This window comes from Mobula hypostoma, chromosome 10 (genome assembly GCF_963921235.1).
Source record: "Mobula hypostoma chromosome 10, sMobHyp1.1, whole genome shotgun sequence".
Classification (NCBI taxonomy): Eukaryota; Metazoa; Chordata; class Chondrichthyes; order Myliobatiformes; family Myliobatidae; genus Mobula; species Mobula hypostoma.
In genome coordinates, this window is record NC_086106.1 from 2,599,511 (window position 1) to 2,621,994 (window position 22,484).

Below are 22,484 nucleotides of genomic sequence, written 5' to 3' on the forward strand. Positions count from 1 at the left end.
GATGTGAAGAGGATATTTTTATGGTGGGGGAGTCTAAGACCAGAGGGTACGGCCTCAGAAAAGAGGGGCATCTTTTTAGAACGGAGATGCGGAGGAGTTTTTTTAGCCAGAGTGGTGAATCTGTGGAGGCCAAGACATTTAAGGCAGCGGTCCCCAACCACCAGGCCGCAAAGCATGCGCTACCGGGCCGCGAGGAAATGATATGATTTGGCGATATCAGTCAGCTGCACCTTTCCTCATTCCCTGTCACGCCTACTGTTGAGCCATTACGCAGGTGAGGTCATTACCCACGCGTCATCCATGTCAGCGCGGGAAGGAGATCAACTCCTTGAGCTTGCAAATGACGACGGGCTGAAAAGTATGTTTGACATAACATCTCTGCCGGCATTCTGGATCAAAGTCAGGGTTAAGTACCCTGAGATAGCCACAAAAGCACTGAAAACGTTGCTTCCATTTCCAACATATCTCTGCAATGAATGCAACGAAAACTAAATTGCTGAATAGACCGGACATAAGGAACCCCTTTCGTGTATCGCTGTCTCTCATCACCCCTCGATAGGACCGTCTCCTTTCAGGGAAACAAGCCCAGGGCTCCCACTGATGCAGCGATATTGATGTGTTGCAATGATTTTATATGTTCATACGGGGAAAATATGTGCTGCGTGTTTAATATTCAAACGTTACTTAAAATGTTATGATGCTATTGACTTATAAGTGACTTATATAACCATATAACAATTACAACACAGAAACAGGCCATCTTGGCCCTTCTAGTCCGTGCCGAACGCTACTCTCACCTAGTCCCGCCGACCTGCACTCAGCCCATAACCCTCCATTCCTTTCCTGTCCATATACCTATCCAATTTTTCTGTAAATGATAATATCGAACCTGCCTCTACCACTTCTACTGGAAGTTCGTTCAACACTTACTTCAAGCTCCCCTGATAATTGACTTATCGCTACTATTCATGCGAGGAAAATATGCACTGTGTGTTTAATATTAAATTCATTAGATAAACCCTTTTAGAAACAAAATTGAGTGTATTAGCCACTTATCACCGATATTCCAGTCATGATTAACACCCCCCCCAACAGAATCGCCAAAAACGGTTTGTGGAAAAAATCCGGCACGTCACGCATGCGCACTGGTGCCCACGTAAGGCTTCATGATCATTGTAGTGTTACTTGGGGTAAACCCAAAGTATTTGACTGCTACTCTTGTCCATTGGCAACCCTACCAACCGCGCCCCCCCCCCTCCACCGGTCAGCAAGAATATTGTCAATATGAAACCAGTCCGCAGTGCGAGAAAGGTTGGGAACCCCTAATTTAAGGCAGTGGTTGGTAGGTTCTTGATTAGTCAGGGCATGAAGTGATATAGGGAGAAGGCAGGAGATTGAGGCTGAGAGGGAAAATGGATCAGTATGATGAAATTGCCGAGCAGAATTGACGCAGGCTGAATGGTCTAACTTTGCTCCTATATCTTATGGTCTACACATTTCTAATCCATCCGAATGGCCTTTAAAAGTTGTCATTTACTAATAACAGTGACATTGGTTATTTACTACAGAAAATTCCTCAAACAAATTTCACTTACTCCGTGAAGCACACGCTATATAAGCATTGTTCATTATGCAGAAACATAGGCAGTCTTGGCCATAAAATGATTCAACGCAACAAGATCAGGTCCAAAGTCACGCTGCTACCATGAGTACAGGGCAGTTTTTAACTATAATCACATTTATGTGGAATTAAAATTCCCCATTTTTGCTTTTGTGATTTTATTAAACATTTCATTGAACACACTTGGTTTCATATGCACATCATTTACAGAATGCTCGAGACACAGACCTGTATTGATAGTACAAAAAAAAAGCAAAAAGAAAACTAAATTTTGGTGGATACCATTTTGTAGGCAGCCTATTAACCAATGTGCAGATTTAGTACTTGGTGGACTGCAGTAACAATGATAGGACACCTCAATTTACCTCTTCCCAACCCCAGAGTTCTTTTACCACAATTTATCTGCTGACTTGTAAAAAAAAAACCTGAAACTTGGATAAAAAATACTATTCCTTCACTTAACTACATTGCAAAATAAAGTAATAATAGAAGATTAAATCTGACTTCTCCATTGCATTCAAATGATGTTGATACATCCAACATGGTAGCCAATATCAAGGCATGTAATGGGCAATAATTACCAGTTTTCCATCTCTGCACCATTTTCATAACTAATCCTGCCAACTACCAGCACTGGATAGTATAAAATTAACTGGACCTCATCTGGTGTTAGCTTCCATTATATGTACAACCCAGGGAGAAAACGCTATTGCTCCCTCCAGCTTGAAGCGATGTGCCACGCTTCTCTACGTAACTCCTTCATACAGCAAGAGAGTGGGCCTGGAAATTAAGGCTTATGTTACTGTGGTTTGGACCGCTGCCATAGTTTGCTTGTCAAGGATCCAAGGGACAGAGTAGATGACTTCTGCTGTGATAGATCAGTTATTCGCTGTTTTTCTTCCTGGGTTTAGAGAAACAGAAGGTGAATAGTTAGTGCTGTCAATAGTTTCTTACTGGCATGACTAACTCTTCCAGTGTAATCACTATTTAGCATACAAAATGGGTCAGAGCAAACTGAATATAATAACAGTGTCAGAATCAAATAACCTCCATTTCCTAAAAGAGTGGTTAATTGAGTTTTGGACAGAGAAGCGTATTACTCAACTCTTTTGAAAAATTCTGCCTGCATCGTCTCAGTTTAACATTGCATGAGCAAAGACAGTATCACCAACAATGTACCATTCTCTCAGTACAGCAGGTGCAGTTAGTTCTCAATCTGAAGACCTGCATTAAAGTGAAATTAACTAACAAAAAAACCGATAATCAATTGCACAAAAAGTTTGTAAACAAATACATTGTTTTAGAAAATGGTTTCATACAAATATATTTCTGAAGCAATTGGTTACAAAATGATGCCAGGAAAGATATTTTACACTTCATGACAATTAACAAAACCGATAATTCACTGTCTAAAAGGGACAGAATATTTCAGACATCTAAATATGCAACTATTTCTGAGTGTTTTGTGTAAAATTACTTGGCACTAAATGAATACTAAAATGTCACAGACTAATGTGTACCCTCATGGCAAAATGTCACAGGTTCAAGATTTATTTTACCCTCCAATGGAGAGATGGAGCGGTTGGAATGTATGGAGCAAAATATAGTTGCTAATTCCCCCAAAACAAAACACACATTTCCTGCTTGGACTTGGTCTATGCACTGAATGAAACACCTTTCCAAGGCCAACAGAGTCACAGAGTCACAGAGTTATACAGCATGGTGTGTGTGTGTGTGTGTGTGTGTGTGTGGAGGCAGAGAGAGAGAGAGAGAGATGTGAGGGAACGAACTTTTGCACAGCACTGTGGTAATTTTATGCATTGCACTGTACTGTTGCCAAAAAAAAACACAAATTTCATGACATATGTGTGTGATGATAAACCTGATTCTGATATGGGTCTCTATTATGGACAGAGAGTGGGAATGGGGCAGGGTGAGGGGAGTCATGGTTGGGAAAAGGGGAAGGGAGAAGGGGAAGGAGCGGTAAGAACCAGAGAGATTAATTATCAATAAACCAATTGTTTGGAATCAAATGATCTTGCCTGGTGTCTCAGGGCTGAGTGTCTGCACTCACACGACACCCCTGTCCCTGGCACTGTTTCTCTGCCACCTGCTGTACACCCCTACCGGGGCACTCCACCCTTGCTATTCCCAACATCCTTTGCTCCCACCGGTAACCCTCCCGGGAGGGGGGAGAAGTTGGCGGCGCGACGACAGCGCGCGCGGCCACTTCGGTGATGAATATCTGTTATTTGTCAAGTAGGGGACCGTGCACAATCCTGATTTGATAGAGACGGACATGAGAGCACAGCGGAACACCTGGAAAACTTCTGAAATGTCTGCTTTGCTACCACTGATGCTGTGTGGTAACCGGAATCTCCGGAGCTGAAGGCCTCGACTTGCATGTTTCAGCGGCCGGGGAGAGGTCGAAGGCGCTCAGCAGAGGATGGTGTTCGGGAGGCTGTATCGGAGAGGCTGCTCGGAAGCTCAGAGTTTTCGGACAGATGGACTCAGGGTCAGCTGGGGTCCGCTGCTTCCAAGGTATCGGCAAGTTGACGGTGCCTGGAGGTTTATGGCAGAGAGTTTCTCCCTTTTGCCGCCTGCTATTGGGGACTCGGGAGTCAATCAACTCGGGGACTTTTGAGACTTTTTTTTTACTGTGCCTATGGTCTGTTCATTATCAAATTATGGTATTGCTTTGCACTGCTGTAACTATATGTTATAATTATGTGGTTCTGTCAGTGTTAGTCTTTGGTCTGTCTTGTTTTCTGTGATATCACTCTGGAGAAACATTGTATCATTTCTTAATGCATGTATGCATTTCTAAATGACAATAAAGGAGGACTGAGTGTTCTCATAATCTAATCTAATTTACAAACTCGCTCTCTGCTCCACATTGTAAAATATTGTACTATGCAAAAGTCTCCAGCACCCTAGCTATATATATGTACCTAAGATTTTTGCACAGCTCTGTACGTCAGTAATAATAAATCTAATTCTGACCTAGTTGCATTTTTTTGGGCCAAGCTGTGCCATAACCACTCTGTGGTTCTACTTGGAATTACGCAAGCATTGATAACGGAGGGTAATTGTCAGATTGCCACGCACAAACGGTATCAGAAACATTAAAATCTTTGCTCATTTTTATTGCAAAAAGAATGTGGTAATTTGAGGTACTAACACTACCAGTCAAATTCTCACCTGGGCTAATAGCTCCTGCCTTTTTTTAAACGCTTCAATTGGATCATCTTCAAGAGCATAGTTCTCCAGTACAGATCTAATATCTTCAACTCCACTTGTTGCAATTGCTGCAATGCAAAATAAACGATGAGTACACTGAAATCCATTTACTATTAGAACTTTTCAACAACACCTTTCTAAAACAGATCCTTGAGGTCCTTCAATAAATTTTTGGAAAAATACACTAGATCCAGACTTCAGGTCACATAGACAATGGCAGTGGTGGTTTAACTGGTATAGATTTAACTAAAGCAACACACACAAAATGCTGGAGGAACTCAGCAGATGAGGCAGCAACAATTTAGAAAATAAACAGTCAATGTTTTGCGCTGAGAACCTTTGTCAGGTCCAGAAAAGAAGAGGGAAGGAGCTAGATTAAGTGGTGGGTGGAGGGGAAGGAATACAAGCTAGAAGGTGATAGGTGAAGCCAGGAGAGGGTGATGTGTTTAGATTTAACCAATACGTGGGTTGTAACTGGGAAATTATAAACGGCCTGTTCCCAATGAAAATGTCAAAGGGCATCAAAGTAACATGCATTAGTCAAAGTAAGGGAGCAGATGTCTCTGGTGGAACAGCTTGTTAGCAATGTACAAGAGGAAGAAAAATAAAAGAACAAATTAATTAGCATCTATATTTGTTTTAGATATATCCTGTAGTGCTTTATAATCAGTGAATTGCTGTAGTCATTGCTGTTGTATAGGTAAACAAACCCACACATTTTCACACAGCAAAACTCAAAGAAAGCAAGAGTCAATATTCTGCACAGAGGAGGGGTTCCCAACCTGGGGACTGTGGCCCCTCAGTTAATGGTACAGCTCCATAGCATTAAAAAAGTTGGAAACCCCTGGTATAGAGGTAACACTGCTAGAAAAAGTGATTAAACACTTGCTAGAGCTTCATATTTATCACATCAATTGTGTTTCCCTCATTGGACTTCTTTGAGATTTTGTTAAAAGATGTTCATCAAGTTCTCAAATGTTTTCAGTCTGTGACAAGGATCTCAATCAAGCTGCACAACTTCTTGTCACATTTATCACAGAATCATAGACAAGATGAGGAAGTCAATTACAACCCCATCAATCCCAGTCCTTTTAGAACCATTAAAACAGTCATTTGGAGTTTATCTAAATGCTACCCCTGTGCACAGTGAGACATATGATTTACGTCACTTCTGCAGCTGCCTTATTTTTGTATGAAATAATTTTCCTACAACCTTTAAGAACCAACAAGATTAGAAACAACCAATCAGCTGCAACAATTTATAATTTTGGCTGATATTTATATTTCTTGTCAGACTGTTTTCATGGAGAAAGTAACTTGTGTAATGAGCTACAACTCCAGCCAGTGGAAAATTGCCACCTGAATGCCCACTGACTTCAGTTTATCAGTACTCCTTAATGCCACGCACATATATAATGAGAAATAGGAACAGTGCGTCACTCTTCATATCATGATGACTGATCTGCCCTTATCTCCTCTTCTGTATCAGTTCCCATCACCCTCAATTCTTTGATCTTTCATTAATTTATCTACTTCCTCTTTAAATACCCTCAATAATCCAGTCTCTGTACTTCTCTCAGGTAAAGATATCCAGAGATTCACAATCCTCTCAGAGAAGTTCCTACTCACCTTAGTTTTATGTAACCACCTCTAGTCTTGTAAATGTGTCCCTTCATTTGAGATTCTCCTGCAAGTTGAAACATCTTACTGTCTATTTTGTCATGACTACCCCCCCCCCCCAAAAGGATCTTAGATATCTTCTGAATGCTAAATTACTCAGTTTTGCTGTGAGGAGCAGTTACTCCTACTTCATCTCTGGAATTGAGTTGTTTGGTCACTATCGGGTCCTGCAGGGAATCCCAGATTGACTGTTAACGGAGAGGAAAGTTGATGAACAGCACTGTCATATATAGCTTCATCACTCTGTTGGGGACAGAGAGAGTAGCTTGATTGGGAGGTAATTAGTTAAATTGGATTTAGCCCGCTTTCTGTGAACTAGTTAAGTGAATTTTAAGTGTACATAAATGTCGTGCCAGGTGATAATTTGTCAATGTACTTGGTTTCAAAGTACCTCTTATATACTCTATCATGGAAGTTAATATTTGGAATTGCAAACGAATCTGTTTTTAGGAGTACCATTGTTACAGATTTTACTATGCCATAATTTAGGTGCTCCAAGGTAGTGCAGTGACTAGACTGCTGCTACTAGAGCTTGGCATCAGAGTTCAGAGTTCGATTCTGACATCATCTGTAAGGAGTCTGTACGTCCTCGCTGTGAGTGCGTGAGTCTCCTCCGGGTGTTCCTATTTACTCACACACTTCCAAAGACGTACGGTTGGTAAGTTAATTGGTCATTGTAAATTGTCCTGTGATTAGGCTAGGATTAAATCGGGAGATTGGTGGGCAGCGTTGCTTGAAGGGCCAGAAGGGCCTATTTCATGCTATGTCTCAATAAATAAATTGGTCCTATTTTTCATACTGGGTCTGAGCCATTGACTATTATAAATTAAAGCTTTTTGTTTACAATCCGTATCTTTAAATTGGAAACCAGATACCAATTTAATCCAATTGAAAGCAATTACACTAAATACAACTGAGACCAGTGCATCTACCATCAATAATGAAAATTTCCTGCATGAAACTTTAAAGAAAAGCATCACCTATCCATTGTAAATTAAAGTAAATGTCGCAAGCACTTGTCTAAATTTCCCCCAACACAGACCTTTGCTGGGTGAAGTTTTACTGTGCTTTAGGCAAGTAGGTGCCTCAAGGCTGTTATAACCAGGGTAGGTGATGGGGATAAGCTCCCACTACCTATTAAATGCTCCCAACAGCATGCACCTCAAATAGCCTTTGTCAACCCAGTTCAGCTCCTGGCATGTGGCGTAGCTACTAAGCCCGGTGGAACCACATCTACTGACAGGAGAAGGGGCAAAGGTGGGTTACTGGTGCCCTAAAACTAGTCACTTCAAGCAGATGGGGCTCATCAGATGTAGTTAGCAGCTCATCCAGGAGAAGGAAAACTCTGATTTCAAACCTCCGCAGCCTTGAAGCTGTCTTCACTCTTGGAGGAGGATATGGGAGTAAACCTCGAGGAAAAATCTACAGCTGGGGTCTCTAAGGCTGTCCTACGTTGAGTTCAACATTGACTGGCAACTCCTGCGATGCTGCTGGTGCTCAGCTCTCTGCTGTTTCTTTGGGTTCGTCAGCTGTGTGGAGAGGGGAAGCTTGCTACATGGGCAAGTTTGCTCTTCACATCATACTGCCCAGGCTTGAGTATTAAATAGACAGCTCGACCCCGGTCAATGGAAAGCCTCAGGCAAGTAACCTTTCTTCATCATAGAAACACAGAAAACCTACAGCACAACACAGACCCTTTAGCCCACAATGCTGTGCCAAATATGTACTTACTTTAGAAATTACCTAGGGTTACCCATAGCCCTCTATTTTTCTAAGCTCCATGTACCTATCCAAGAGTCTCGTAGAAGACCCTATTGTGTCCACCTCCACCACCGTCACCGGTAGCCCATTCCACACACTCACCACTCTCTGTGCAAAAAACTTATCTTGACATCTCCTCTGTACCTGCTTCCAAGCACCTTAAAACTGTGCCCTCTCATGTTAGCCATTTCAGCCCTGGGAAAAAAGCCTCTGACTATCCATATGATCAGTGGGCCTAGACATTAAACTACAGCAGAGAATTTGAGGATGGACAGTATGAGATTAGAGGCCAACCCTGCTGTCCCTAACAAATATATTGTTTAGTAATCAGAATTATTTTCCCACAGCCTCACTTCATGGGATTCAAGACAAGTGCATTTTGCCTCGAATGGCAAACACAGGCACGGTGAGTCCCAATTTCTGACTTACATGATCCAATATCTTGTGCAGTATTTTAGTTTAACTAATAGCCCTCAGCTCTAAATCAAAAAGTTACAAATTGAACTCATCCTCTGCAGCTTCAAAGCAGTGGTCAGAGAATCCTGCATTGTCTTCCTGCTTGTTCACCCAAGACACTACTTAAAAAATAAATATCTTGATTATCTAGCTCAGCTCTCAACCAGAACGAGATCAACATGTCATTACTCATATTACTGTTTTTGGGACAGTAATCTGCACGAATTTGTCATAGCTGGAGAGTCATATGGGGAGAGGGGGGAGAGGGGAGGAGGGAGGAGGGGGAGGAGGGGAGGGGAGAGGGGGAGCGGGGAGGAGGGAGGAGGGGAGGGGGAGAAGGGGAGAGGGGAGGGGGAGAGGGGAGAGGGGAGGGGGAGAGGGGAGAGGGGAGGGGGAGAGGGGGAGGGGAGAGAGGGAGGGGAGAGAGGGAGGGGTAGAGGGAGAGGGGGTGGGGAGAGGGGGTGGGGGTAGGGGGAGGGAGGGTGAGGAGTGGGGTAGAGGGAAAAGGAGGGGGAGAGGTAGGGGGACATCTTTCAGCAGAAGTGTACACTGCCTGTTGTCTCAATGTTTCCAATCTCCAGTGACGCTTCAGTCAACATTGGTGAGGAACCGGGCCATTCACACATCTTCCAGGCCGTGCTTTTGGGATGTGGGAGGAGAGCCGGACAGCCAGGCCAAACACACAGTGACAGAGGGGGAACTGTGAACTCCACACAGACATCACTGGAGGTCACTGAAGTTGTGAGGCAGCAACCCCACCAGTTGTACCACTGTGCTGCCCATTACTGCCGTACACTAATTGTCTGTCTACCTCACAGAAGGGATTAGATCATTAAAAACACAAGAGATTCTGCAGATGCTGGAAATCCAGAGCAACACCCACAAAGTACTGGAGGAACTCAGCAGCATCTATGGAGAGGAATAAACAGTCGACGTTTCAGGCCAAGATCTTTCTTCAGGTGTTACCCTTCTATTATTAAAATAATTCTTTAGCTGTGAAGCAATTTGGGAGATTCTCAGGATGTGAAAAATTTCACATAATTGCTACCTATCTAACTATATATCTGTCAATCTGTTCATTTACTTAGAGATATAGCAAGGAACAGGCCCTTCTGGCTCTTTGAACCGCACCACCCAGCAAACCAGTTTAACCATAACCCCATCACGGGCCAATTTACAATGACCAATTAACCTACCAACCGGTACGTCTTTGGACTTTGGGAGGAAACTGGAGCACCACGCATTCCACTAGGAAAATGTACAGAGACACCCTACAGAGAATGCCAGGATCAACTCCGAACTCTAACACCTCGAGCAAAACACACAAAATGCTGGAGGAACACAGCAGATCAGGCAGCATCTACACAAATGAATAAACAGTTGATGTTTCGGGGTCGAGACCCTTCACCAGGTCTGGAAAGTAAGGGGAAAGATGCCAGAATTAAAATATGGGGGAGGCAGTGGGAGAAGCACTAGCTAGAAAGTGGTAAAGTGATAGATCATAGAATAATAGAAAAATACAGTGCAGAAACAGGCCCTTCAGCCCATTTAGTCCTTGCCTAAACATTTAAGCTGCCTACTCCCATCGACCTGCACCCGAACCATGGCCTTCCATACCCCGACCATCCATTTATTTATCCAAATTTCTCTTAAACAGTGAAGCCAGGTGTGTGGGAAAGGTAAAGGGCAGAGAAGAAAGGATTTGATAGGAGATGAGAGTGGATAATGGGAGAAAGGGAAGAAGGTGGGGCAGCAGAGGGAGATGTAATAGCATGGTGCCAACCAATATGCTACCGTGGTGCCCTTCACCTTTATTTTAAGTTTTACTTTTGCATACAAAGCCTTCAGGGCATCAGGGAGCTAGGACATAAGTTTAATATTAATTTTCTCCAAATTTACTGTGATTGGAAATTAACGTTACAAATTTTGACTCAAGAAAAAGAACGAAAAGTGTGTTCACTCTCTGACGGTTGCATGAAGATCATGGATTGTTAACACACTGATGTGGTCTGTCATCGTATCAAATTCAAAGTGAAATGTTAGATTACTGTCGCAGTAATTAATTAAACCAAGTGGAAAGTTATATCTGCACTGGGTGTATTACTTTAGAAGAGTGATTCAGTCGAAAGTTGTACAATCAAATTCGATGAACCCACGTGTCATAAGAACGTTCCAGGTCTTGCGATATATGGCATGCATGCATATTTATTTACCTATTTATTTATTTAGGCACAGCGCGGAAAAGGCCCTTATGGCCCTTCAAGCCGTGCCACCCAGCCACCCCTGATTTAACCCTAGCCTAATCACAGGACAATTTACAATGGCCAATTAATCTACTAACTGGCACGTCTTAGAACTGTGGGAGGAAACTGGAGACCCAGAGAAAACCCACACATTTCACAGAGAGGATGCACAGACAGGTTCCTTATAGGTGATGTCAGAACTGAACTCCAAACTCCAATGCTTCCAAGCTGTAATAATGTCGTGCTAGCCACTGCACTGTTAGTCCTAAAAAAAGGGTCTCGGCCCAAAACTTCGACTATTCATTTCCATAGATGCTGCCTCACCTGCTGAGTTCCTCCAGCATTTTGTTTGTGTTGATTTGGATTTCTAGCATCTGCAGATCTTCTCCTGCTTGTGACACTATTAGACATTTTAGTTTTAAGGCCACACAGATAAGTATCCCAAAGCAGCTCACTGTTTCCTGTTTCTGGCTTTTAAGAGGTGAGAGCAACAACCTTTTTGAGCTGGGAGAACTACAAAGGATGGTAACCTCCACCTATGCAGTTCTGTAACCCTGAATACTGATGTGCCTCACCAAAAAAAAGGAGTGTCAATTGATTTTGCTGACATACCCATCGGAAACAACACCTCATTATACTTTATACTTTATTGTCGCCAAACAATTGATACTAGAACGTACAATCATCATAGCGATATTTGATTCTGCACTTCCCGCTCCCTGAATTACAAATCGATAGTAAATAGTAAATATTGCTGTAGCTTTCAGTCATAAACATTATTCTTCCTCCTTTAACTCAAGGAACAAACATCAACAGATCATCATCATCATGTACCGTGTCGTGTGACATGGACGATTATGGTCTTGACCATGATTGTTCTTGGTTAATTTTTCTACAGAAATGATTTCTACATTGCCTTCTTCTGGGCAGTGTCTTTACCAGATGGGTGACCCCAGCCATTATCAATACTCTTCAGAGACTGTCTGCCTGGCGTCAGTGGCCGCATAACCAGGACTTGTGATCTGCACCGGCTGCTCATACGACCATCCACCACCTGCTCCCACGGCTTCACATGACCCTGATTGGGGGCTAAGCAGGTGCTACACCTTGCCCAAGGGTGACCTGCAGGCTAGCGGAGGGAAGGAGCACCTTACACCTCCTTTGGTAGAGACGTATCTCCACCCTGCTACCCTAGTCAACAGATAGGGAAGTGATCAGATCAAGTAGGCTCTTCACTTAATTCAGCCTGCTCATTGTGAGTCCATATGTGGCCTGGAGCTTTTCACATTCCAAACTGACCAAACTACTGTGGTTCTGGTATACATTACACAGACATTTAAACATAAGAAACGGGGCTTCGTCCCACCACATCGGCAATGATCACAAAACACTCATCTGGATTAATCTAATTTTTCCTTCTCTCTCAGTTCCATACCCTCCACCCCACCCTACAACACCCCAATTCTCCTGGCACTCACCTACACCAGGAACAATTTACAAATGCCCTTAACCTAATAACCCTCACATCTTTGTTATGTGGGAGGGAAACATGGCTCCCAAGGAAACCCATACAGTGACGGAGAATTAGCAGACTCCATAGGGATAGCACCTACAGTTAGGATTCAATCTAGGTGGCCAGTGCATAGAACATATAAGAGTACAGCACAGGAATGGGCCACTTGGCCCACGATGTTGTGCTAAACCAGCTAAAAAGCAAATTAAAAACACCTTAACACTAATCTCTCCTACCTACTCCGTGTCCATATCCCCCCATCTTCCTTACATCCACGTGCCTATCCAAATGTCTCTTAAAAGACTCTATTGTATTTGCATCTACCACCAGACCAGGCAGCACATTCCAGGCATCCACCACTCTCTGAGTAAAAAAACTTACCCATCACATCCCCCTTGAACCTATCCCGTCTCACCTTCAATACATGCCCTCTAGTATTAGACATTTCAACCCTGGGAAACATATACTGTATTTCCACTCTTGACAACCTCTAATCAGATCTTCCCTCATCTTCTGCGCTCCACAGAAAGCCACCCAAGCTTATCCTGTCTCTTGTGATAGCACAAATGAATTAGACAGAGAAGGAGAGAAGCCAGCGCTACCCATAGTGCCATAGTTCTGTCAGCTTCTCTCCCAATGCCAACACAGCAAGCACATTCAATTCAGAAGGTCTCTGTGTATGCCAAACACCTCACCACTTGTCGGGAAAGAATACAGCTTGTTCTACCACTATACTTCTTTCACTTACTTTTCCAAAACAAGAAGTGTATGTTGTGAATGCAATCTCAAAAGTGTGTTTACTTGACTGGCTGGGGCTATAAGTGACAGGAAAAGACCCAGTCCCACCAGCAATGGGTACCTCCTGTATCGGCAAGATTTGCCCATGGCCATCACCAGCAAACAGTAGCTATTTAGTTCTGACACATTTAGTGCACAGCCACTAAGGTAACTTACAACACAGGGTTTCATCCATTGGCAATTTTTCCAAATAGTTTGATAAAGGCATAGATTGTCTGCAGCTAAGGCTTCCTGACATTATATTTAACACCATAATGTAGACTCTCACAATGCAATTTTAAACATGCCCAGGGTTCCTTTCAAACTTGTGTCACAGTTCTCTTTAGCCTCTGTGACCTTCTAACCTCAGTACATTCAAAGTCACAACAAATATTTAACTTGTTCATAACGAAAGGAGCCATTCGGCATTGTTTCCGCCCATGGACCTTGGTCCATGGGAGATGCCAGATGGCATCAGTGCAGCTGCGAGCAGCGACATGATCTATAGTGAGTGGCATCACAATGGCAGTGCATGGTGAATGAGTTAATCTACATCAACGGTGAAAAGAGGAGGAAAAAAATACATTAATAAAACACAAAGGACAAATAACCAGATTGTCATAATTGACCCAAAGGTCTTGAGCACATATGCCTCTTGCAGCTTTCCTATGATTAACTGTTAAGGCACCAGTTGCATTACTTATTATGGTGATGTTAAGCTCATGTTTGCTCGGCTAGAGAAAGGGAGGCCAGCCAGGGTTTCAAGAGGGGTTAAATTTAGAGGAAGAAAATAAGAAAACCCACGCAATTTGAATTAATGTCACAAAGCCTTTGACGGAATCTCACTCAAGGATGCAGAGAACAAAACACATCATGAGACAGCAGGCAGATGGGAACTTACTTTTCAGGAATGCTGCGAGTTCATATAGGGTTCGGTCGTCAGAATTTCCATCCCATTTTTTTAGTGCAATGCCGTTGAATGGCTGGAGACGGAATGCTTCCTTTTTACAATCGACAATAATGACTTTGGAAGGATCCCTGTTCAGGCAAGACACATCCTATATGAATGGAAAGAGAGAATATTCAATATAATTTTATTTTACACTGATAATTTAAGTGACTCCGATGACTTCCCAAGGCAGTACCATAGCAATATTTGATTCGATCTGTTTAGACGGTATTGGTGTCAACAAATGAATACAAGATTAGGCTTGATCACCAGGCTTCCCAACCAGATTGATATGCCGGGAATATATCCTTATTTATTGTGTGCTGCATCAGATCCAGAGTAACAGTTTATTTTGTTCTCTTTTATACTTATATACAGGAAATGACAATACATAATCTTGAATCCACTGTACAGAAGGTAAAATATTCTAATGTAACCACAGCACCAGTTGACTTCATCAGGTGTACAATGAAGAAAACTCTTTCCAGATGCTATGCTAAATGATTTCACCAATTCTTTTATTTATATGTGCAAATCGGATGTGAATCAGGATTTATACTCCTGAAATACTTATTATCCAGTAACCCGTCACAGACTGTATGCCACAGTCATATGTGGATGGTAAGAATAATGCTGGATTGTAAATAATCAGCCAATGTCCACTGGGTCCACAGCAGAATGATGGGCCACACTGGGGAGGAAACTGAGGGCATTCCCTGTCTCTAGCTGCCAGGCTCACAAATGGTAGGCACAGGAGGAATGAAAAATTAGTCATGAGAGACCAGAGAAAATTGATTAAAATTTAAAAGAAAATCCCGAACAGTCAGCATGAATTGCATATTAATAAAATAATATTAATATTGGAGAGACTCCTGTCACCATCTGTGGATAAAGAATTGCCACATTGTTTAATCTAATTATTGTAAACCCTTCTGCTCTCGAGAAGCGTATATGTCATTATTTAACCAGAGACAAATACTAATAAAGCTGTTACGCCTCAACCCCTTCAGAACAGCATAACTTTCTAATTAATTACAATTAAATCTACACTGACTCCACATACATTCCATTTAATATTTAAGGAACAGTTTGACGTTGCTCAGGGAAATCTGTCAAAGGTTAACGTCTCCATTTTACAAATATCTGATATTAAACCAGAGTATCATTAAGTTCAGTGAGGAGAAAACATCAGCATAATTAAAACAGAAGTTCTTTAATAATATTTGTGCGGCACAAGAAGAAACAGGATTATAGTTGTTACATTATGAATATGTAAGTGTATTCTCCAGCTTATTTGTTGACATTTAGCCGCAAAAATGAGAAATGTGCAAATCTGAACTTTATTTATCGTGGGTTAGACATCTGGCATATGTTGAATTAAAAAGGAAGCACGGTTAACTGAATGATGTACCATTTTAGCCAAATTACCTGTTCCATTCTCCCTTTTATGAACTTTGCAAACAATTTCTGCCTTACAGTGCAGCTGTGGTAAAATCTATGTAATAAATACCACTATGATCTGACACCCTCACCTGCTTTATTTTAGGTAACTTTAAAACATTTGCTTGATTTGTGTACTCAAAGATTTGGCTGTCATTATCTCATTTCTAAAATAGTCCAGTCTTTGGCTTCCTTCTATTTCATCATGTCTCTTGGAGACATCAACCAGCTTCCATATGCATGCTACCGTGTCCCAGCTTTATCCTCAGTCACCATCTCTGATTCCCTGGGAGCAGCCATGCCTTTCTCACAGTCCAAGATCAAGTTGTGTGTCAGTTTGATGCGCCTCCATTCTTTGCCAAGACTAAATCTATTCTGCTTAATACTCAACAGAAACTCCTTATCACTGTTAAATTCCTGTCACTGCAAGGTGTGACTAAACTAGAATGTACACACATTGAAGCTGACTTCAGCCCACCAACCAAGATTACTAATACTATATCTGTCTTATCTGGAGGCCAGGTCATTGTGTATATTTAACGTGGAAGTTGATAGGTTCTTGATTAGTAAGGGTGTCAAAGGTTATGAGGAGAGGGCAGGAGAATGGAGTTGTGAGCAACCAGCTATGATGAAATGGTGCAGCAGACTTGATGGGCCAAATGGTCTAATTCTGCTCCTCTGTCTTATGGTTAATCCTGCAAAAACCTTCTTTGAGACCATGAGGTTCAACAGGCTGTTCAGGAATACGGGCTGAATGCAGCAAATTGGGACCAACTGGGTGGGCACCGTGGCTGGCGTGGACATGTTGGGCCGAAGGGCCTATATCGTGCTGCATTACTGTACGAATCTATGATCAGACTGTTTCTGTAGCAGTGAGGCAATAGCACCAACCACTGTGCTGCACTGAATGGCCTCCATTGGTCAGAGTCGACCATGGTTGTTGAAGTCAATACGCAAACCAGTGCAGTACGATATAGAAAGCAAGCTGTTCCCCAGGCAGAAGGCTCCCCCTCTTCACACAGCAGATGAATCCAAAGTAACATCAGAGACCGATACAGTTTGGTGTCAGCGGTGCCACTGAGTTACCAGTCAGTGTTGAATTCAAAGTAGGACTGCCTTAGGGACTCCAGCTCTGGATTTTTCCTCAGGGTAGAGCAGAGGTTTGCGATCAGTTTTCCTTCTCCTAGGTGAGCTGTCAACCACAGCTGATGAACCGCACCTGCCGGAAACGACTGATATCCCGCCTTTGCCACTTCTCCTGTCAGTAGAAATGGTTCCGTAGGGCGTACTATCTAAATCACACGTGAAGGCCAGGAGCTAGACTCGGCTGTCAAAGGCTATTTGAGATGCATGCCATTGGGAGTATTTAATTAGGATCATTTGAAGCTTATTCCCACTACCTCCTCCCCTCCTCCAGATATGACAGTCTTAAAGAACCAGAGTGCTGCACTGCCAATGGGGATTCCCGCTTCTGATAGTTATCAGTTATAAGTAGTAAAAGAGGAGAGAGAAGAAGGGCAATGAAAATCCCACTACTGCAGTTGCTCTGCATCTGAAATAAAAAGAGAAAAAGCTGCACACTATCAAAAAGGCAGGTGGGGAAACAGTTAGCATTTCAGATCAGAGAACCTCCCTTCTTCTTGCTCCACAAAGCTGACTGACTTGCTGATTATTTCCAGCATTTGCTGTTTCTCCAGAAGAACAATTCAGGCTGTTGACACCCACAGATGGAAATCCATCCACAGGCCATACCCCAAATATACCTGCTGGCATTTGCAAATTCTGGCACCACGAAAGGTGACCAGAACTTAACTACAAAAAGTGAAAAAAAATTGTCCTTGCATGTGCACGTTTAGTACAAGTGACCAAACTGCAAAATCTACTTTCAATTTCGAAGCCGTCACGCATGAATAATGTTTACTCAAAAAAGGCTGTTGGTACCTGGAAGAAAACAAAGGTATCAGTTTATTATCGCCAGATCAGATAAAAGCAGAGACAGGATGGAATGAGGAAGCACTCAAAATAAATAATATTCTGCTTCATGTATCTTAACATTCTCATTAAATCTCTCAGAAAATTAACAATTAAAGAGCACCTATATGATCTTTGTGTAGGGCTGGCTGTCCTTAGAGTTATACAAATTCCACCTGGGCTGATCGGGTGCTATGGTGAATCAGTGTCATCTTGAAAGTGTTCTGGAGTTACATTAAGCAATATGCATACTTATCAGTGTGACAAACACCAGTGGTGAGCAACATTTGACCTGTCCAGGGTCCGAGAGAAAAAAAGAGAGAGAAAGAGAAAAGCGGCTAATGTTTTACTCTTGATTGCTGAGATCCATCCCAGCAGCAAGAACTTGTGTGTGATCTTCAAGGGAAGGCTGAGTTAATCATGCCATGACGAAATGACAGAGCAGGCTCGAAGAGCCGAATGGCCTAATTTTATGTCTATGTCTTATGGTCCTAGGTATCCTACCAATACTCACTGTGTAGCATCTTATGGTATGCCAAAAGAGTTGGAAGAGATGACGGCAGGCGAGTCATTGCATTGAGTGATGTAAACACAGGAGACAGACAGGGAGCATGACGAGTCTTTAAAAGTCCTATAGACAAGCTAGATTGCTTTCATCTGCGGCTAACCCAGAGCAAAATGAGGAACTGCTGCATCTTCGTTGTTATAGAAATGTGGTTCCGGGACAACATCCTATACACCATTAATCTTCAGGCCATGAATCTCAGTGCTAATATTTTTGTGATTGTATGTGCTATTGTAACTATGGGTGCTGTGTGCTGTGTGTGACTGTATGTACTGTATTTTGCACCTTGGCCCCAGAGGAACACTGTTTCATTTAGCTGCATAGGTGTATTTGACTGAATGACACTTAAACCTGAAATTGAACATAAGTAACTAGGCTAGGATGTCTGTTGGTAGCTTCTAACTTTGTCAAGCTCCTGCAGTATTCTGAATTGTGTCATAGCACAGTATGTGACTCTGAACCTACAGCAATATGGATCACACTCAATTGTCCTCGGAAATGGCCAAGCAAACTACTCTGTTGTCACCACTACTTCGTCAAGGGCACTTAGAGGTGAATATTATCTCCAAGTTGCCCTTGACAGCACTGAAGTTGACATAGGATGGCATGGTGGTGCAGAAGTTACTGATATTGCCTCGCACTTCCTGGGACCCAAATTCAATCCTGGCCTTTAGTGATGTCTGTAAACAGTCGAAGTGTTCTCATTGTGACTGTATTTGTTTCTACTGGGTAGTCTCGTTTCCTCCCACATCCGTAACATGTGGGTGACTGCAAAATCTCCCTTTTGATACAAAGGAGAGAAGGAAGACAGGGCTGTAGGAACATGAGGGTGGGAATGGTTAGGTTGCTCCGCTGGGAACTTGCAGAAACAGAATGGGCTGAATGGTCTCCATTGTAGTTGTAAATAATAAATCAATTAAAAATTGTTCCATTGTAGGTAAAGTTTTCATTTCCCCTTTCTCTATAATTCATTGATTCTTTTCGATGTATGAATCTTACAATAATACTTTACTTATTTACTAATTTATTTAGAAATCCACCCCGGAATACGCTCTTTTGTCACTTCGAGCTGCATTGTCCAGGAACCTAAACAACCTTCGATTTAAGCCTAAACTAATCAGCGGACAATAACCAATTAACTAACTGCTACATCTTTGGACTGTGGGAGAAAACCAGAGCACCCAGAGGAAACCCACACGCTCCCCAGGAAGGACGCAAAGAGTCCTTACAGAGGACGCCAGGGTTAAACACTGAATTCCGATGGCCTGAGCTTTAATAGCATTGTGCTAACACTACACCACAGTGGTGTTAAATAGTGTATGCATACATATAAGCCTTTCTGAGAAATTATGGTATATAATTCAGCTTCATTGATCATCTGAGCCTGTTGGGTAATAGAGTGGATTTCAGTTAATTGGGCCATCGGCTAAAACAAAGCAGTCGCTTTTGGGACAACTCTTAAAGAACAAAGACAAATTTAAAAAATAGTCGGGATTCCTTTCATTTCTTTGGGACACTTAATTAGGGCGAGAGACTGTTGCTGAAGAATTTCTAATTTGCTTTAGTTGCATGCAATTGTGTGGCCATTGACAACACTACACCATGCTTAGAGTGAACAGTTTCTAAATAGCTTCAGTTGCGTGTGTTTGCATTTAAAAAGCAGTAAGACAATTCAGAAGTGTTTTGATCATTACGGTTTCAAGCATTCAGGCATGGAGATGACAGAAACAGCTGGGAGTAAAAAATGAAACAATTTCACTACCTCAACAAATTAGAAACGACGAAAAATTTGAAGGTATCTACAATCCTCTTGAATGTTACAATGCAACAAAAAGATTTGAAGGATACAGTTGTTGACAGCATTGTATGAAGGCGGTCCATCTACACTAAGTGTCTGCACTAATTTTGTTAATTTATAATCAATCAAAAGAAATAGTAGCATATACTGGATGAATTTCTCTGTCAATAACTATTAGGAACTAATACACAGTTTTATGGATGGTAGGATGGAGATATATCTCTACAAAAGAGGTGGAAGGCAGTCCTTCCCCCCACTAGCCTGCAGGTCACACCTGAGCAAGGCGTAGCACCTGCTTACCACGCCCTCCCTGATCAGGGTCACGTGAAGCCATGGAAGCAGGTGGTGGATGGTCATATGAGCCGCTGGTGTATGTCACAAGCCCTGGTTATGCAACCACTGATGCCAGGCAGACAATCTCTGAAGAGTATTGATATCGGCTGGGAGTCAGCCGTCTTGTAAAGACACAGCCCAGAAGAAGGCAATGGCAAATGACTTTTGCGAAAAAGAATCGCAGTCATGGAAAGACCATGATCGCCCACATCATATGACATGGCACATTACAAACGAATGGATGGAGTTGATGGATCTAATTAGTGTGATAAAAAGCAATAGTATGCAGACTCCCAAATGGCAGTAGGTTCTTGATTGTCAAGATACAACACCAAGTAGGCTTGACAGAAGAGGCTGAGCTTCACAATATCAAAATGCTGGGTACTTTACAGCTGACAGCTAAAGATGTACTCATCGGCTCCTTCTGCATTTAGAACAATACAGAGTGAGGCACAATTTCAAAGCTGCATGGCTGTTAATCTAAAGTATAGTCATAGAACTATATGTAAATATTATCTCCAATCAAAGTCCTGTTTTACTGCTGAACAAGTTATAGGTAAATAGGGATTAGATGCTTATAAAAAGAGCCTGTCACTTTACATTGCACATTATAAAACATCTGATTAAATTATCCTATCATGATATATAATTTGAAACTGCACTAGAGATCTTTTAATCTAGCTAGATATACTCAGATATTTTATGATGTAGTTCGTGAAAGATAACATTTTGAAATTGTGACATGCAGGCCTGAGTGTTGTTTACAACTATGTAGGATATGAAAAATTAATCTCCAAATGTTTAAAAAAAAAGCATTGTTGCCGACTCTCAATCAAAAATTAAACTGCTGCGCACACATCCCTGGAAGCCTGACATTTCCTGACAAACATTGTACAGTCAGTGTATATACTCTGTTAGATTGAGTTTCAGCAGCGTGGTTTCTCGTCTGATGCAGGTTGACTTCTGGCAGGGCCAGATAAAAAGCTGACAGATTGCCCAGGGCCAGATGCGGCACAGTGAAGGCAGCAGATGGGCAATGGGGTGTTTAAGAAGGGATCGTCGCCATGCACTGGATCTAATAAGGGCTTCAGACTATAGCTGTTATGTACTGTGATTCATAAATATCAACATATTTGTTCACGTTATCTGTAGCCTGTAGATAATGGGTGAAGAGTACTACATAAATATATGTACATGCACTTGAAGAGTTACTTTCAACTAACTTGTTTACGTATACACCAAGGATCATAAATCCTGCCCTATAACTATTGGATGCCATAAACACTTGATCCACACCTCTTACTACCTTTTACTTAGAGATACAGTACAGAATAGCCCATATGGTCCTTCGAGCCACGCTGCCCAGCCACCCCCAACAACTCCAATTTAACCCTAGCCTAAATGACTAATTAACCTACCCAGTACATCTTTGGATTGTGGGAGGAAACCAGAGCACCAAGATAAAATTCAGACATTCCACACGGAGGATGTAAACTCCTTACAGAGGACGCCCAGCTGAACTCCGACCCCCAACCTGTAATAGCGTTGTGCTAACCGCAACGCTACAACCAAATGTATATACTTCCCTAATGAACACCGAAGTCTAAGTTCTTTACATACAATCATAGTCGGGAATTAAACCCAATTTGAACTGTTCCCTCATTCGGAGACCACAAGGACATCTCTTAACAGAGGTCTCTGAATAATACGCATAGCTGGGACGGTCTTGAGTCTAGGGAACAACTGGACTGCCTTTCTGGTATAGAGGAACTCATCTATATCACTTCAGACTTACATACAGTAGCTCAGGCCTTTAATGGGCAGTAAAGTTAGAATCAGATTCAGGTTTAATTTCATTTATATGTCATGAAATTTGTTGTTTTGCAGCAGTAGTACATTGCAATACAGAATAATAAAAACTATAAATTACAATAAGAAATATATATGTGTGCAGTGCTGTGCAAAAGTCCTTAGTACATATACAGTGCCCATAAAAAGTACTCACCACCCTTGGAAGTTTTCATATTTTGTTGTTTTACAACATTGAATCACAGTGGATTTAATTTGGCTTTTTTTTGGACACTGATCAACAGAAAAAAACTTTCATGTCAAAGTGAAAACAAAGTAATCTAAATTA

At 42.0% G+C, this 22,484-nt stretch overlaps 1 protein-coding gene across 1 annotated transcript in view; it reads right to left on the reverse strand.

The window, feature by feature from the left end:
* Positions 1-1,534: 1,534 nt before the first annotated feature.
* timm50 (translocase of inner mitochondrial membrane 50 homolog (S. cerevisiae)) overlaps positions 1,535-22,484 on the reverse strand; it is a 163,341-nt gene continuing 142,391 nt past the window's right edge. Inside the window, exons 8-10 of the mRNA XM_063061235.1 lie at positions 14,193-14,349; positions 4,823-4,929; positions 1,535-2,522 (exon numbers count right to left, since the gene is read on the reverse strand). Coding sequence (XP_062917305.1) covers positions 2,421-2,522; positions 4,823-4,929; positions 14,193-14,349 — 366 coding nt within the window. The 3' untranslated portion in view covers positions 1,535-2,420. The remainder of the gene's footprint in view (positions 2,523-4,822; positions 4,930-14,192; positions 14,350-22,484) is intronic.